Source organism: Protopterus annectens, chromosome 4.part0, assembly GCF_019279795.1.
Source record: "Protopterus annectens isolate FY-2018-M chromosome 4.part0, PAN1.0, whole genome shotgun sequence".
NCBI classification, from domain to species: Eukaryota; Metazoa; Chordata; order Ceratodontiformes; family Protopteridae; genus Protopterus; species Protopterus annectens.
In genome coordinates, this window is record NC_056733.1 from 1615147088 (window position 1) to 1615165099 (window position 18012).

The following is an 18012-nucleotide window of genomic DNA, read 5'->3' on the forward strand; positions in this document are numbered from 1 at the left end:
TTAAAAATACAAATGGCAAATAATAGTATTGCCATGATAAGATTTCACAATTAAAGCAGAATGAGGAAAAGAGCTAGGAGATCAAGCAAAACACTTAAAAACTGAGGGTATAATTTATCTTTGATCAAATAGTATTCATACCTTTGATGTTTGTCCTATATATTTTTATGTAGAAGTAATGGACTAATGAATCCAGCATACTTTATGTGTTCTCTAACTAATACTGGAAACCATATTAGATTACTGACACAAATGGAACTCATTTGGGTGGTTATCAACAGTTATCTTACAAAACTAACTAGAAAGATCAATACTTTTAAACATATTTTAACAGAATGTGAGGCTATATGTGCAGAACTTCTAGCTGGCAATTTTAGAGCAGGATGTCAATGTGACAGCAAGTCATTCATTCATCACAACAGTAAAATAAAGTGATTTTCAAGTAGGATATTATTTCATGCTATACAAAAAAGTGAGACAGTGTTTATAATTTGGATTATTTAACTGCAGAAATAAGACAATACAGCAAGAATGACGACCTATGTGCCATACTCAACACTTACTAAAGAACACAAAGGAAAAGCAATGGCAGTCTCCAGAGAAATGCATGGAGGTAAGACATGATTTGTTTTCTCTATTCCTTTGTTTTTAATTGGTCCCATCAGCAGGTACTTCTCTGCCAGTATTTTCCATCCATTTAAAATACCTAATTTATTATTTTCTTTACTTTACTTTCAATGTAAATATCGCTGAAGACTGATTGATGCATTTTACTGAACATAATCATCTCCAGTGATTTGACTGTTGCTCTATTTTGTAAATACTAAAATGTTAATAAGTACTCCCTGAAACCGCATTGCATTTATTGTGACCTGTAAAACAAGTTTCGTAACAGAAATGTTTTTGTATCAACTATTGTATTTGTAGCTTTTCTGCTTGGGGCTCCACTGAGAAGGGGCAATACACCCAGTCAAACATACCCAGTAAACAAACGCACTAAATAAATTATATTAACTGGCAATTAAAATGTCGTGATTAGGGTAAGTACACCAACACTACACACACACACACACACACACACACACACACACACACACACACACACACACACACACACACACACATTCACATAAACAGACATGCAGCATATATATATACATATATATATATATATATATATATATATATATATATATATATATATATATATATATATATATATATATATATATATATATATATATATATATACACACATATATATATATATGGATTCACTTTATAACCTCAAAATGCTGAAATGTCAAATTTCAGTATCTCGAGACCTAAAAAAACCAATCCACAAAACACCGACAAACAAAAGCCACGAAACCACATAACTGAAAACACCATACACACTACACTAAACATACAACACAACACCCACATCACAAAATAAACAAAAAAAACCACACGTACACAACTCACACACACATAAGCAGGGGTAAGCCTACACAAAAGCTCACTCACACATGCACATTCTCCAATCCCTCACGCACTCTCTAACTCCCACTCAAAACCCTTACAAAACACTCACTTACCTGACATAACACCTACATCCACACATGGCACCATGCACCACCAAAACACAAACCTGGACATTAGATATGTGAAATTCGACGACATTTCAGTATTTTGATGTTATAAAGTGAACCCATATATATATATATATATATATATATATATATATATATATATATATATATATACATACACACACACACACACACACACACACACACACACACACACACACATTCACATAGACATGTAGCATATATATACACACACACACACACACACACACACACACACACACACACACACACACACACACTTTTACAAAACAAACAAAACTAGTGTAATACACGTAGACTTAATCACTTATTGTGCAAGATGTTGCTTAAAAAATAACTTATTTTATTTGCAAAATATGTAAATGCAGGTAATCCAGTGGCCTTTTGGACTTCATCCTATATCATAAAAGATACATTTGACATTAAACCATTCTAGCCTTCCTTAGCCATTTGAAATAATCTCTAACAGGGCCTGATTAATCACAATCAGATTGCGTGACAATTTTTTTAACTTATGTCTTGTTTTGAATACTTAAAACCATGAATAATAATGCATTTGGTATATCTCTACTAACATTTGCAAGTTAAGTATTTTATATATATTTGCATTTAATCCCAATCCACAAATAAATACTAGCAAAAAAAAGTATTATTTGAAAGTCTTTACCAGTTTGCATGGCATTGGTTTCATTCCCTGTTAACATGCTCACCACCCACTATCTTTTTTATGTTGTGTGTGTTTTATGATAATGCAACTTCAGAGATTATTTCTGAAAATAAGATAAAAGTGGCAAAGCCACAATGTGAGTGATATAGACAACAAAACCCAATAACAAGGAAATTAACTTTTTTTCTGCAGCTCATGCATGCATCAGCTAAATGGTTTTCAAGTCTCTCTTATCTTTTATGGCATGAGCAAGGTGTCGAACTTAGCCTGCGTTGGTGCTTTCTGTAGATGCCATCACAAACTACTGAACATTTTCACATACTGTTTTGCAATACTGAAAATATTAATCATGATTTGATATCTGCCACAATGTATTGCATTGTTATTCTGATTCATGTTTAACAAAAGACATATATATATAAACATTACTAAGTAGTCTCCAAAAATTTTAATTTTATTATGCATATTTTTTTCAAATATTTGTTACTAATTGTTTCAAATATTTGTTACTAATTAGCCCAGATTTCTGCAAGCATAATAATTTTGATGCTGGTTTATGCCTTTTCATTTGTTTGCTGTAGACTTATTTTAAGTTTATTGAGAGAAACACAAACAAAAAAATAAATAAATAACTGTAAGGTACTTTTAATAGTTTTATAGGCAGCTACTTGGCACACATTCCAGGAGACAATTGAGGAAACTAACCTGATTTCCCAATATCACTGAATGGTAAGTGACTTGCTCAAGGTCATACAGTGGGAATGAAGGTCGAGGGAATCAGTCCCTGTACCACAGGAAGCAGCTGGTTAACAGCTCACTGCCTTAATCTTCTGTACTAACTGCCAGACTAATACAGTAATCTCTTCTTTTGATGTAAGAAGAGACAGGCTATCCCACCATCGTGTTACATTTTTGAGATGCTTCTAGAAACATTCAGCTTCTTAAGGTATACCAGCATGCAAAATGAAAGTACATTATGTGTGAGGTACTCACCATAATGGTAGGTATTTGATAACCTTTTTCCCCCTTTGCATTTACAACCTGATTACAATTAAGCCAGCCAGAGCGTTTTATCTGTCGTCACGAACAGCTGCTCAGTCTACCTGCATTAACGTAACTGAATAATAATGGAAAAAGGGTTGTATATGGTGATCAAGAAGAGGAGGAGGAGTGTGAGGACAGCACCAAGGATCAAATGGTGGAAACTGAAAAAGGGTAATTGTGAGGCGGAGTTCAGGGAAGAGTTAAGACAGGCACTGGGTGGCAGTGAAGAGTTACCGAATAGCTGGGTAACTACAGCAGAGCTAGTAAGGGAGATGGCTAAAAAGGTGCTTGGTGTGACATCTGGAAAGAGGAAGGAGGACAAGGAGACCGGATGGTGGAATGAGGAAGTACAGGAGAGTATACAAAGAAAAAAGTTGGCAAAGAAGAAGTGGGATTGTCAGAGAGATGAAGAAAGTAGACAGGAGTATAAGAAGATGAGGTGCATGGCAAAGAGAGAGGTGGCGAAGGATAAGGATAATGCATATGAAGAGTTATATGAAAGGCTGGACATTAAGGAGGGAGAAAAGGACCTGTACCGATTGGCCAGACAGAGGGGCCGAGCTAGTAAAGATGTGCAGCAGGTAAGGGTGATAAAGGATAATGAGGCAAACGTATTCACAAGTGAGGAGAGTGCATTGAGCAGATGAAAAGAGTACTTTGAGGGTCTGATGAATGAAGAGAATGAGAGAGAGAGAAGGTTGGATGATGCGGTGATAGTGAATCAGGAAGTGCAATGGATTAGCAAGCAGGAAGTAAGGACGGCTATGAAGAGGATGAAGAATGGAAAGGCTGTAGGTCCAGATGACATACCTGTGGAAGCATGGAGGTGTTTAAGTGAAATGGCAGTGAAGTTTTTAACTAGATTGTTTAATGAAATCTTGGAAATTGAGAGGATGCCTGAGGAATGGAGAAAAGGCATTGTGGTACTAATTTTTAAGAATAAGGGTGATGTGCAGAGCTATAGTAACTACAGAGGGATTAAATTGATCAGTCACAGCATGAAGTTATGGGAAAGAGTAGTGGAAGTTAGGTTAAGAAGGGAGGTGATGATTAGTGATCAGCAGTATGGTTTCATGCCAGGAAAGAGCATTACAGATGCAATGTTTGCTCTGAGAGTGTTGATGGAGAAGTACAGAGAAGGTCAGAAGGAGTTGCATTGTGTCTTTGTGGACATAGAGAAAGCATATGACAGGGTGCAAGAGATGAGCTGTGGTATTGTATGAGGAAGTCGGGAGTGTCAGAGAAGTATGTAAGAATGGTACAGGATATGTATGAGGGTAGTGTGACAGCGGTGAGGTCTGCAGTGGGAGTGACGTATGCGTTTAAGGTGGAAGTGGGATTATATCAAGGATCAGCTCTGAGCTCTTTCTTATTTGCAATGATGATGGACAGGTTGACAGATGAGATCAGACAGGAGTCCCCGTGGACTATGATGTTTGCAGATGACATTGTGATCTGTAGTGAGAGTAGGGAGGGTAGGCAGTCTGTTTCCAGTCGAAAATCCTTTATTAAGTACACAGACAAGCAATCCAAATAAAACAAAAATAGAGTAATAGTTTCCTCACAAGCTTTCTAACTATACACACACACACACACACACACACATATATATATATATATATATATATATATATATATATATATATATATATATATATATATATATATACTTTTTATCAGGCAAGGGAGTGGTTTATTGTGCTATAAAACAAAGTGTTATTGGTATACATATTAAATTCACATGTGAGAAAACTATTACTCTGTTATTTTTGTTTTACTTGGATCACTTGTCTGTGTACTTAAAGGATTTTCAACTGGAAACAGACTCCCTATCCTGCTTGGATTAATTTTGAATACTTAGTAATTGTGTATAATATTTCAAATTATATATATTTTTTATTATTTTTTTATACTTAAGACAAGTTTAAGTTCACTACTTCTACTACCATTATCTGATCTGATTAATATACAGTGATTAACTATATATATATTGGATTGAATTCTTCACACAGAGAAGAAGTTTCACTTTTTTTTTTTTTTGGACCCACTATACTTATACTTCTACATAATAAATACATTCCTCCTTTTTTTGCTTATATTTATATTATACTATATATATATAATAATTTATTATTTATATAGATTACATTCTACATATGGGGGGGGAATTAAATATTTTCTCTCTCCTATTATATTTGATTACTTGTTTTTATACTTGTTGGGGCACACCACACCCTGTTTTTTTTTTGTTGGATAAAAATCTGAAAAAAAGGACCTAATATTTTGAAGTACCAAATCCATTAATTCTAATAGTACTCTAAATTCCTTCAGTCTATCTAATCCGATGTCTATCAGGACTTCCTCAAACCACACTAAGCCTATCTCATGTGGGATAATGGAAAAAAATCAATATCTATTGTAAGATATATGGTGTTATCCTTATACAACTTTATGCTGTACTTCCTTTAATAAATCCCATGAATCTTTCAGACAACCCTTATTAGATGTCACTTTAACTTTTAATTGATTATCTATAGAGATAGCCGTGGAGTGTGTTTTTAGCCCAATACCACTTACTATTTGTCTCCTAGGATGGCTCCACCCTATTTTTATGGACCTTGGGAATACCAAAAAATGATGGTATAATGGGTCTGTCTGTAATTAGGTAATTATATGTTTCTTTACCTATTAATCCTTCTATAAGTCTTTTAAAACCCAATCTATTTTATTATATGCAATATTAATCTCATTTATAGATACTCTCTCATATTTTTCTCCATCACTCAAAATATCTAACATTTTCTCCACATAAAAGATATTGTCCATAACTAATGTTCCACCTCCTTTGTCTGGCCTCATAACCCTTATTTTTTTTTATTCTTTATGTAATTTAGTAGCTGTATTTCTTCCTTAGATGAATTAAATTTACACTTATTTTGATATGAGTTTTTTCTTATTTCTTTTTCAACTATAAGTTCAAAATTCTTTAGCTGGGGATGAAGGGGTGGATTATATGTACATGTTTTCCTTAGTCTAGAATCAAAAATAGGATCCTTGCCTTCATTATAAAACAGATATTATAAGTTATTTTTCTAGTAAATAACTTGAAATCCAAAATTAACTGATTTACATCCATCTTCCCACTAGGAATAAATTTAAAACCTTTTATAAATAAGTTAAAATATGTTTTATTTAACTCAATGTTACTATAATTAAAAATCTTGCAATTCGCATATTCATATGTATTTAAATCTATTTAATAATCTCATTCTCAGTATTTTAGTTTACATTCCCATAACCATTCCCTTGAATGTTTTCTTCTAAACATATTTTGGGTTTCCATACCTCAATTAATTCCTCCCCCTGTTGTAATTGTTTTGATATGGGTTCCCCATCCGGTTCTGTATTCTTTCTGATCTTCTCAGAGGAGGATACTCTAAAGGGTCTTCCAATCTTAGATTACTCTCTTGCCTATATTCTCTTTCATTGTATCTATAGCAACCCTCCTGCCCATCATTTTCTCTCCTGTAATTACCTTCTTCTTCTCTACTACCCTTTTGGCCTTGTGTATTTCTATTAACTCTGTAGTTATAAAAATTATCAAATCTCTGTTTTGGTCTGGGATACCTTCTATGCTCTTTATATTCTTCCATATTCCTGTCATATTTTTTACTTTTCCTTCTAACCAAATACTTGTTTTTTTCTTCTATTTTATTTTTAATATCTATGTACTTTTTCTTCTCTTCATTAATGGTGAACATTAGGTCACCAGTAACAATTTTATTAATATTCTCAATTTTATCATAATATATCAATTTCAGTTTTATTATTCTTAATAATTAATTCCATAATTGAAAAAACACATTGATCAAATATCTTTAACAATTCTTTATGAAAGGTAGAGCCTTCTGTCACATTATTAGGATATTTGCATATCCTTAACCCCTTTGGTACCATTCTTGCTTGTAAACATTCTTGTAAATACTAATTATCAGCTTGCAGAGATTTAAACTAAAACATCAGATCATATAATAAATCAACATTTTCCTGGTAAGACCTTGTGTCCACTGTATCGTTTTCATGTTTTATTTATTTATTTATTTATTTATTTAACATTTGTTAACCGAGAATGTCCAACTTGTAATGAAGCCAATTTTCAGTGGAGGCCCGGGGAGAAATGCTCCAGATGCATGTCTTTGTAACATGGGAGGAAAAACGGAGCACCCAGAGGAAACCCACACAAGCAAAGGGAGGACATGCAGACTCCACACAGAAGGCACCCCAACCAAGAAAAGAACAAGAGAACCTCTTGCTGTGAGGTGACAATGTTACCGCTGCACCACTGCGCCGTCCTTATTAAAAGAAAAATTGTCCTTGCATAGCCAATCTGACCATTCAACTATACTAGGGTCAGAATTAATAAAATTGTAGCTGGTACCTGGTTTAAACGATAATATATCCATATTACCCCTTCTGAAGCTTAGGTCAGCTAGAGTGTAAGACACAAATAAGTGTTAGTGGTTCTAAGTTTTCAGCTAGTACCTTTAGTAAAGTATGCACATACATTTTAGTAACAGGAAAAGTTATTATTTACATAGGATAGAAGGACCCTTCTTCACATGTATTATTATATATTTATACATATATACATACATATATTTTATATATTTTCATACATGTTTCAGTAATGGAATTTTTAAGTTGCTTTATACTAGTTTTTATAAAAGTTTTAATATAAAAGGATGTTAATCAAATATTTTTAATAAGTATTTTTTTAATAATATTTTTGGTAAGATTTTTAGCATAATAGGAATTGATGGGACCATTTTGTTAAAAGTATAGTATTTGGACATCCTTGAGGCCATTAAGGGGTTAATGTTTAGTCCATATTTTAATTAACATGTTACTAATTGAGTTAGAATAGTATTTAAATGGAATTACTATTCTTAATTCTAATTTGGATCTGATGAAGTCTCAGTTAAAGAGATGAAAAACGCAGTGAACCAGTTAAGTGTTTTATTTTATTTTGTGTGTACCGATAATAAAGCTGTATTTGTATCCTTGTTTGTGTACATGGTAACTCCTGCATCTCCACAGTGCTTTTCTGTGACTGAATACTAATGGCTAGCCACCTATTTGAGGTTTATTTTCTTACTGGTTTGTCCATTTTTTTTTCTCTTCAGTGAAAGAATTAAATAAAGGCTTCAGTTCTGTAATCTCTCTTGTTCTCTGAATATAAATGCAAAGTTAGATCATGGATCCAAATAAAATAAATATCTGGCAATATTGTTTTATCGATGGAGATAAAAAGGAGAAGGTTGAATCTTCTGGTTAGGTGTGATCATTTTTGAGTATTTATAGATACAACTTTATGTATAAGAGAGTATTAATAGCCAAAGAGACTCCAACTTTGTGGAAGACACTAAACGGCTTTCTGCATGTTTATGTCTATGACCTAGACAGTCTTTTGGTAGAAGTGATAGCCATAAGTAAAGGTACTTTCCAAGAAACCTGCTTTAAGCATGCAGAGTGAACCAGCTCAAATACAGACTTGAGCAAAGCTTGTAAATAAATTGCAAACTCAGTTTTAGAAAGAAAATCTTCTAAGAATGTATAAGGTAAGTATATCTCCTAAAGAACACTTTAACAGGTGGAAGGGAAGATAAGACTGAATTCCACAAAATATATGCAAAAAGGCAGGACCAATGCATCCTAAATAGAGTAAAATAAACTAAAACTGACCATTTGAAAACAATAAGTTAACTGAAAATCTAAGCCAAATCTGCCTAGATGAGTGCATAATTTCGTATTAAAAAAAACCAAGACACAATAAAATGACAAAATGGACTACAAGGTCAGTGCAGCTTTTAGTCTTCTGCTGTTGTACCTCAGCGATTCACCTTCATTGAATTAAAAACTGAATGACTCACATCCCTTTTATAGGTTTTACAAACTCAGTTTATTCAATTAAAGAACTCATCTGCCATTATTCAACAACAGTTTGCCGCTACAAAACGTCATAAATTACATATATAAACATAGATCAATATAAACATTCCATCATAAATAGAAAAAACTCCTTTACAACACTGCTACTACATTAATTTTATGATTTAAGTTCCTAAAGCATAATATTGTACCTTAAGGTTGTTTTTGGTTTCTAAAGATTACAAAGCTGCCTGTATATCACCCTCTCTGTGAAAAGTAAGTTTTGCTAGAGCACTAAAAATAACTTCATTTCTTTCCCCTTATAACTGTCTAAAAATGGACTGCCACAGGGTCATCCAAATTGTTATTCCTAACATCACCCATATGTTCCAAGATTATCACTTTTACCTTTCTTTTAGTTTGTGTCACATACCATCTAATATTTTCAAGTATGTTCATGCCTACAACCAATATTGTATAAAACTCCATATGAAGCAGAAGTATGATTTATGTATCACTCTACTGAGTGTAATATCATATGAAAACAACATCTGTGACCGTTTTAAAAGAATCCAGCAATACACTATGACTTAAATATTCCACCCTCTCTTATAAGAAAGAAATCACCTGCATAGGGAAAACATGCTGCAACTCCAAAGTAGAAGCCAAAATATGCCAATTGTCCCTTACTATGTTTCTAAAATGGGAGAGAATGCAGCATAGGTGGTGTCAAAACACATAACTGTATCACTATCCATTATGCTTTCTTTTCTTAAAGTTTCCACAATCCACCCCATTCCTTTTATATTGGTTCCTTGTTTTGCCCAATTTTTTCTCTCTGCTTCCCTCAGCTGTTGTTCAGTTTACCCTCCAATTTTTCTACTCTGTCTTTTATTGCAACAAAACATGTCTGTGAGGTAAAGGCCGTAACCATTTGCCAAACCCTGAACTCTCTATGTTTATTAGACATATTTTTGGTGGCCGGAGAGATTGGTTGTAGATTCCATGCAAACATTTTGAGTGAAGCTGACTTTAATTGTCCAGAAGGTTTTCACCTTTGACTGCCCACTAATAAGCTTTCACTATCTCCAATAGAACCACTGAACAGAATAACTGAATGTTCAAAGACAAACATTGTTCCTGTTGTGTCATGATTTATCTGTGTAACTGGTAAAAATGACATCCTCCCTGCTTATTTAAGTAGCACATTAAAGTAGTATTGATGTAACATTCTGAAGAACCCTTGATGTCATTACATCTCAAATGATTTCTCTGCCATCTTTTTCTGTAAAATAATGTTCAGTAAGAGATGAACAGGAATCCACTGACTGTGCATGCTGTCCTTGTGTGCTTCTCATACCCTGACCAATACACAGAGTATTAAGACAGCATAGGAAGTAGGGGCGGCCACGGTGGTGCAGTGGTTAGCATTGTCACCTCACAGCATGAGGTTCTCTGGTTCGATTCTCGGCTGGGTTGCCTTCTGTGCGGAGTCTGCATGTCCTCCCTGTGGTCGCGTGGGTTTCCTCCAGGTGCTCCGTTTTTCTCCCACATCCCAAAGACATGCAGTAGGTGGATTGGACACTCTAAATTGACTCTAGGTGTGTGTGTGCATGTGTGTGCCTTCTGTGGAAGGTTCGGCGCCGGGCTGGCAACTCGACACTGTAAAACTCCACTGCCAATCATGAGCAGACAGATGATCCGCTGTGGCGTCCCCTAACCGGGAAAAGCTGAAAGAAGAAGAGGAAGTAGGGAAGAGAATGACTATCCTACATATTTATGCACATCACTCATCCAAAAGTAGAACTTCTCTGTGAGTTATGTAATGAAAGGAAGGGCAATTTCCAACAAAAAAAAAAAAAAGAAAACACGTGAACTGGCCTCAAACAGTTCATAAGAAATGAAGTCTTGTAAGTTAAACCATCAGTATGTTGTCTGGCATATGACTCAGGATGGTCGCGCAGATGTGATCAGTCAAACTGAAACAAAGAGACTACTTTCCATCATCTGATGAATGACAAAAATATTTCTCTGAATAATACCCAGAGCTGCTCCCAGAAATATGTTTTGCTAATGAGGTATAAGATATATTATATTTCTGATAATTGCTAAAACTGGTGAATGCAAAAAAGAATGTGTCTGAATATGTGATTTGTATGGCTGCACATAAATGTCAATGCTTTGTTCTTTCAAGGCATGTTTATACAGGATGGGTTCAAAGTTATGCATTTCTTTGGACATAGGAGCTCATATTATTTGTGACAGCTGGAGATGGAAGCAGGGTACTTCCATTTTTTTTTTAACTTTGGAAGTTAGTCACAAGGGGCATAAACATCTAGAGTTGCTAGGTTTGGACTTAAATTTCAGCAAGGAAAATGGAGATGATCTAGCAGTGAGAGTGTTAAATACATCTTATAACAATATAACCCTATGTCATATCATTTCTATCAATATTTGCATTCTCATTAATATAAAATCTTATGTTGACACCTGCTGAGGTTGTACTGCTTTGTCTTTCTTTGTGTTTAGTATACCAGCTCCTTTAAAATTCCTAGGAATGTACATTGCATGTCTGCAGAAATTTCAGAGCCTTACAGAGATTATTCTGAGTATGAAAAAGTACAGCAATACACATTTGTACAATGTCTGTCTGCAATAAATGTACAGGTAATGACAACTTATAAGTGGATAATGCCGAAGGCAGGAGTCACAGAAAGTCTTGTTTAAGTGAAATAAAATATGTTCAACAAATGGAATTTGAAAACATTTTATTAAAAACATGAAAGGGCAACCATAATATTCTCCTATGTATTTCAGAAGTTTCATTTTGTTAAGAACTCTTCTTCTACCTTTGTAATTCATGATCTGATAAGAAGTGGCCCATATTTAAAAAAAAAATCTTTATTAAATCACAACTAATACAGTGTGACACAATTACACATACATTAATATAAAAGAAAACTAATTGTAGTAACATTTTTATGCAGTATACATATTTCCAATAACAATTATCATTCACTCTGACATTACATAAATTGTTCCATTTCTCCCTATCCTTAGACCTCACACCTACTCCTGAACATTATTCTGCATGTATTTGCTCCTTCCCTTTCCTAAAACTCCCACTTACAGTTCTCCTATCTCTTTTACAATATGCATTACTTCGGTTACAGTTAGTTTAGATTTTGATTTCCAATTACTAGTAATTGCTTTCCTGCTAGCCAGTAGCATTAAACTTAGTAAGGCTTTAATATGTCAAAGAAATTTAGAGCTTATGTCCCAACTCAAAAGAATCATTTCTTAGTGACAGTGATTTGCTTTCCCAACATTTCTGACAAAACACTCTGTGAGACATTTTTGAAATCTGCCAGCTCGGTACATTTATAGAGCTCATGTCTTCAGTTATTTCTCTCTTCCCCATCACAATAGCATTTGCCATCTACCTGAGGAAACATTCTCAGAAGTCTGTTGGGGGTGCAAAAATATCTATGCAAATACTTCCAAGCAAAAAGCCTAACCTTCTAGACTTTGTTGCATACTTGGGAGCCATACAAATATCTTTCCATTGCTTTTTAGTAAATTGCCTTTTCAGTCCCTGTTTCTAGTCTTTTCTAACCCCTTCTGCTTGATTCTTATAATTATCATGCAACATTTCAGATGCCCTACTAATTATTCATTTCTTAGCAGCTGCTTCTGTTCTAAACATTATTAAAAACTCTACAGTAGATTGTCTTCCACTTAGCACTGCCCTGTCCCTTAGCCCTTGTTTATATTCTGCGATCAGTCCCTGCAATGGAAGGCAGTGCAGACTTCTGCTAGGCCTCATCCCACGCTATTAAATGTCCCTCCCTATTTATTTACTTTGGTTCCTTTGATAAATTCCATCTCCCTCTTGCCTATTTTCTCTAGCCTTACTTGGAGTCATACCTAGTACAATTTTTCTCCATTCCTATGCTGGCTTCATTCTAAGAATACTTTTTGGTAACATTTTTGGACCGTATGTCACAGGTATTAAGACCATATATCCACTAAAACTTTCTCGGGCTACTTGGCTCCTCCCCCCTAGTACAGCCATGTGTCTATCCCACTCACTCTCTAATTCTTTGTTACTGCATAAAACCTTTAAATGTTAATGAGCATAACTCAGGCTATTAAAGTTTGACTTTTAAGTGAGAATTTATTTTATTTTTCTTGGCTGCTTTTCCTGCCAGGGAGTGTGAGTTCTAAGAATCATCTATTTTCCTCTACTTTATGTCTATTTTTACAATTGCTTTCTTCTGACAGTGCATCTCAGTTCTCCTTTCTCCCCCTAGTGCTGTGAATCTTAAGTCTAAAAAGGCTGCTTCGCTAAAGTCCATGCTTTCCAAGGGTGCCTGTTGGAATACCATTTTGCCCAACTATGAGCAGATACTGTGCCTGCATTATTTAGAAGAAAGACATGACAAATGCTGCTGTGTCATTTGTGCAAATTTTAATTACTCTACCAGCAGCAGAAGGTATGAGAAGCTCCAAAATACACTAATAAAAAGCCCCTGTCATACAACTGCCCTGCAACTGGTCTGGACTCTTCCTGTGACTCCAGTGCTAGGCCCTCAACATTATTTCTGTCTTCCAGTCAGAAAAGACCAATGAAAAAGTTAAAAGCCATTGTAGTACCTGGGGAGCACTGTACTACCACTAGTAAAAGTGTTACATTAGTGTCCATGGCACTGCCGGCTCCATAGACCAAGACAAAAGCTAATATGATCAAGCTTGCACAGCTGGAACCCCAGACTGAAGACAAACCATCTACTGTCCTCATCCTATATTCATGCCAACCAAGATCTAGGTGCAGATGACCTTTGTTCCCATTTAGACCATCTTCACCCCATGCCCCCACCAATATACCTGCCATAGATTATGAAAACAATGTCTGAAGCCATATTAAAAGCTCAGGACAGAAAGATAGCTTCCCCTCTCACCTATCCCCTCTTCTTCTTCTTTTGGCTTTTCCCGGTTAGGGGTCGCCACAGTGGATCATCTATCCACTCATGATTGATAGTAGAGTTTTATGGTGTTGAGTTGCCAGCCTAACCTTCCACAGAAGGCACACACATGCACACACTCACACCCAGGGCCATTTTAGAGTGTCCAATCCACCTACTGCATGTCTTAGGGATGTGGGAGGAAATCAGAGCACCCGGAGGAAACCCACTCAACCACAGGGAGAACATGCAGACTCTGCACAGAAGGCACCCCAGCTGAGAATCGAACCAGAGAACCTCTTGCTGTGAGGCTGCAACACTAACCACTGCACCACCGAGGCCGCCCCCTCTCACCTATCCCCTGTGTTTGGTAATTTGATGGCTGTCCTTTATGCTTTTATGAAAAATGTTTTAATGCACATCAATTTAAAATAATTATTGGGAAATACAATTTGAGTGCAGTTTGAAAGAAAAGCTATATTACATCTACAAAGTGTGCAAAGTCAAATAACTGTAAACATGGCTTGCTGCAGCTTGTGTTGTTAAAGTGTAATTAACATTAATCAATAAGCATATAGGATTGGGAAATTACCAAGGATTAAAGTCACTAAATAGTGACACATCTGAGTTTCAGATTTTCTATCCTTCAGAAAATGCATGCTAACAAAATACTGTTATTCTAACAACTGTGTAAGTGTATAAAAGCTTGTTCCCATTTAGGATACCTTCTGCACACAGTTTCTAGACCTCCTTGCATCTATGGAATTTTTGTTCAGTGTTTCTATTCTTTCCAAACATCCCAAAGACATGCAATAACATGAACCGCTACTCATTTAAACTCTGTGTGTGTGTGTGTGTGTGTGTGTGTGTGTGTGTGTGTGTGTGTGTGTGTGTGTGTGTGTGTGTGTGTGTGTGTGTGTGTGAGTCCTATACAGCATATGTTCTCTGCATTATACATTTCACTTGCTGTTTTGGGTCCAGTTTTGCTATGACCCTCAAGAAGACAGAACTAATGAATGAGCAATTTATGAAAATGGTTACTTGTAGTACAAAAGGCCTCTTTACCAATCAACAGTACAGTATTATTTTGGATATAAAAAACATGCATTTCGGCTTAGATCTAAAACATGGCAGCCATTATGTTTGTGAATTTTGCTTATTTTGGAAGAAGATAGCGATAAACGTATGTGGCTTTATTTGTTTAATTAAAATGTTCATAATAACTTTGACAGGTACTTCTTTACTCCTTTAAACTTTAAGGCTAATAAGTTTTAGATCATTTTTCATGAATAAAGATAAACAAATATGTTCACATTGGTATAAAAATTGGTTCATAAAGGAAGACAAAAGTTCATTATGGCAGCAGGAATAGAACATTTTGAATTATCATACAGCGCTCACAAAATCATGATGTCATGTGCTCTATTCAAGTCAATAGGCTGAGTTTGGTTATCAATATGGCGTATCATGTTTTGGCATCTTTCAAGGGTTTCACCTGTAAATACAATATAACATTTCTGGGATATATTAACATGAAAACAAGTAGCAAATTATTTTACAGGCAACATGACAGGTGATTTCACAAAGCATGGGCTAAACCTTCTTCAGGGGAAAGAAACTCATTTCACCCTGCTCTGGAATAAAAATAAATAACTGCTGTTTTACTGCTGAAGGGTCCCTTGCTGGTTGTTGACTTCATTTGCAGTTAAATTAGAATAATTCAAATAGTATGATCAATTCCCACATTTCTTTGAAAAGGAGTATTTAATAGACATAGATCATTGGAAACATAGTGGCAAGGAAGGTTCTCCTTCCTGACTTTTAAGGCTGTGCTGTCTCAGAGTTAATTTAGTTTGATATGCAGGGGATTGGTGAGTATGGAGACTTGTCCATCCCCCATAAGAACACTGTTTTTTGTATTTTCTGTTGTTATAGTCAATGATGGAAAATGTCAAATATAAATATTTTAATGGTGGAACTATTTCTTTTAACATTGATTCAGTGTCTAGTTACATTTTCCACCAGAAGGGATATGAAGAACTAACCAGATTGCATGTTTTGCAGAAAATTTTGAAAAATGGCAAAGCTGCAAGACTACTTTTATTAAATGAAACATAAGCATCATAAATTTGGCAGTATACAGAATCAACAGAGTACTTTTAATGAAAGCATCTCCTGAATACAGGAGTAAAACATTTCATATGTGGTAGAGAAGATAATTACAAAATGAGAAAAGAACATCCTTTTGATGTGGAATAAATGCAACTTTGCACATATCAGAAATGTCAACTGTTTATTTAATGAAGAAATGATTATGGATTATGGATTGGGAATTACCTCTAAAGGCATTAAGGCTTTATTTGCATTGGAAAATAGTATGTATGATTTGAAATTTATCAGTAGTTTTACCCTACATTATCAAAATTGCATTTTGAATAGTGTAACAACACAAACATACACAGGTAAAATGCTGTATCTTAGGGAGTGATTTTGCAAATGGTGAGTCAAACCTGCCTCCTGTAGCAGCCCCATGAACAGATAAAGCCATTTACAAAGTCAACTAGGCAAGTAGGGAATGATAGTAGAGTGCTTTCATGTCTCACACATACACCAATGAGTCACAAACCTACCTATTGCATGTCTTTGGGAGGACACTGGAACACCCAGAGAATACCCAGAGAAAAACCCATACAATCACAGGAAAGACATATAGACTCCACACAGGAGATACCTCACCTGAGAAGGAAGACTGAGACACTCTTGCTGTAACGCTACAATGCTATCATTGCACCTTCATCTCACCCATTTTTTTTCATATAGAAAAGGATTATTTTTTCATCTGGGTTAAAACAATGAAAGTATTTTTGTCTGTATCACATTCATGAATAACCGTGAAAATGGCTGTATTATACATTTTGTATGTAAAACTGAAAACATATTGAAAACTGTGAAAGGTATAAGACAGGATTTATTAAATACAACATGATAACAATGGTATTTGTTTCAGACAAGATCATGTCGCGACCTCATAAATTATTATGACATTTAAGATTAATTCTTGGCTGGATGGTGTTTTTTCATAGTGACTTCAAAATCATCCTGTAGTTCATAACACAAGAACTTAGACGTACCATACTGAATAACTACGGCAGAAATATATAGAAATGGTCAAATTACAAATATTTGTTTAGTAATGTAAACACATAACGTAAGTCTGTACTGGAATTATCTCCTTTTAGCCTCACTTCATGGTCACCTACTATGGACTGAAGACATACTGATGATCCATGTCAACAATCACTTACACCGTCACTGTAAGGAAGTTCAATTTGGAGTGGGGAGGGAATGGGAAATTATAATAAATAAAATGGATTTTTTTTAATGTGAATAACACAGTTGCAGTTTATAAGGAATAACTGTTTTTACCTCCAGAATGGGCAGTGGTAAGTTCATAATTCATGATAAAGAAGACTATATGCATGATGGCACACCCACCTCCTTGCCCCTCCTTTGCCTTAAGCAAACAAGCTTCTGAAAACGTTCCATAAAATCTTTGCATGTTGCTTGGAGTGGACAAAAAGCATGTGTAAGTAGTAGACATCTAAACGAAAGTGTGTCAGCCACCAAACTTGGGAACTGTAAAGCTAATAAGTCACCACGAGGATCACAGATTCTAGAATAGGTGAGAGACTACTGCTGCAGTTTATGGCTGTGATGCTAATTAACACTGCAGTATGATTAAATGATTAAGCTTTATGAACAGTCATGGCAAACTTCATGCTCCTTCTGTTTC

The 18012-nt window shown here is 35.1% G+C and overlaps 1 protein-coding gene across 1 annotated transcript in view; it reads left to right on the forward strand.

The window, feature by feature from the left end:
* Positions 1-18012, forward strand: part of MYOZ3 (myozenin 3) — a 400135-nt gene that overhangs the window by 27173 nt on the left and 354950 nt on the right. Inside the window, exon 2 of the mRNA XM_044069394.1 lies at positions 511-613. Within this exon, the coding sequence (XP_043925329.1) occupies positions 532-613 (82 nt within the window). The 5' untranslated portion in view covers positions 511-531. The remainder of the gene's footprint in view (positions 1-510; positions 614-18012) is intronic.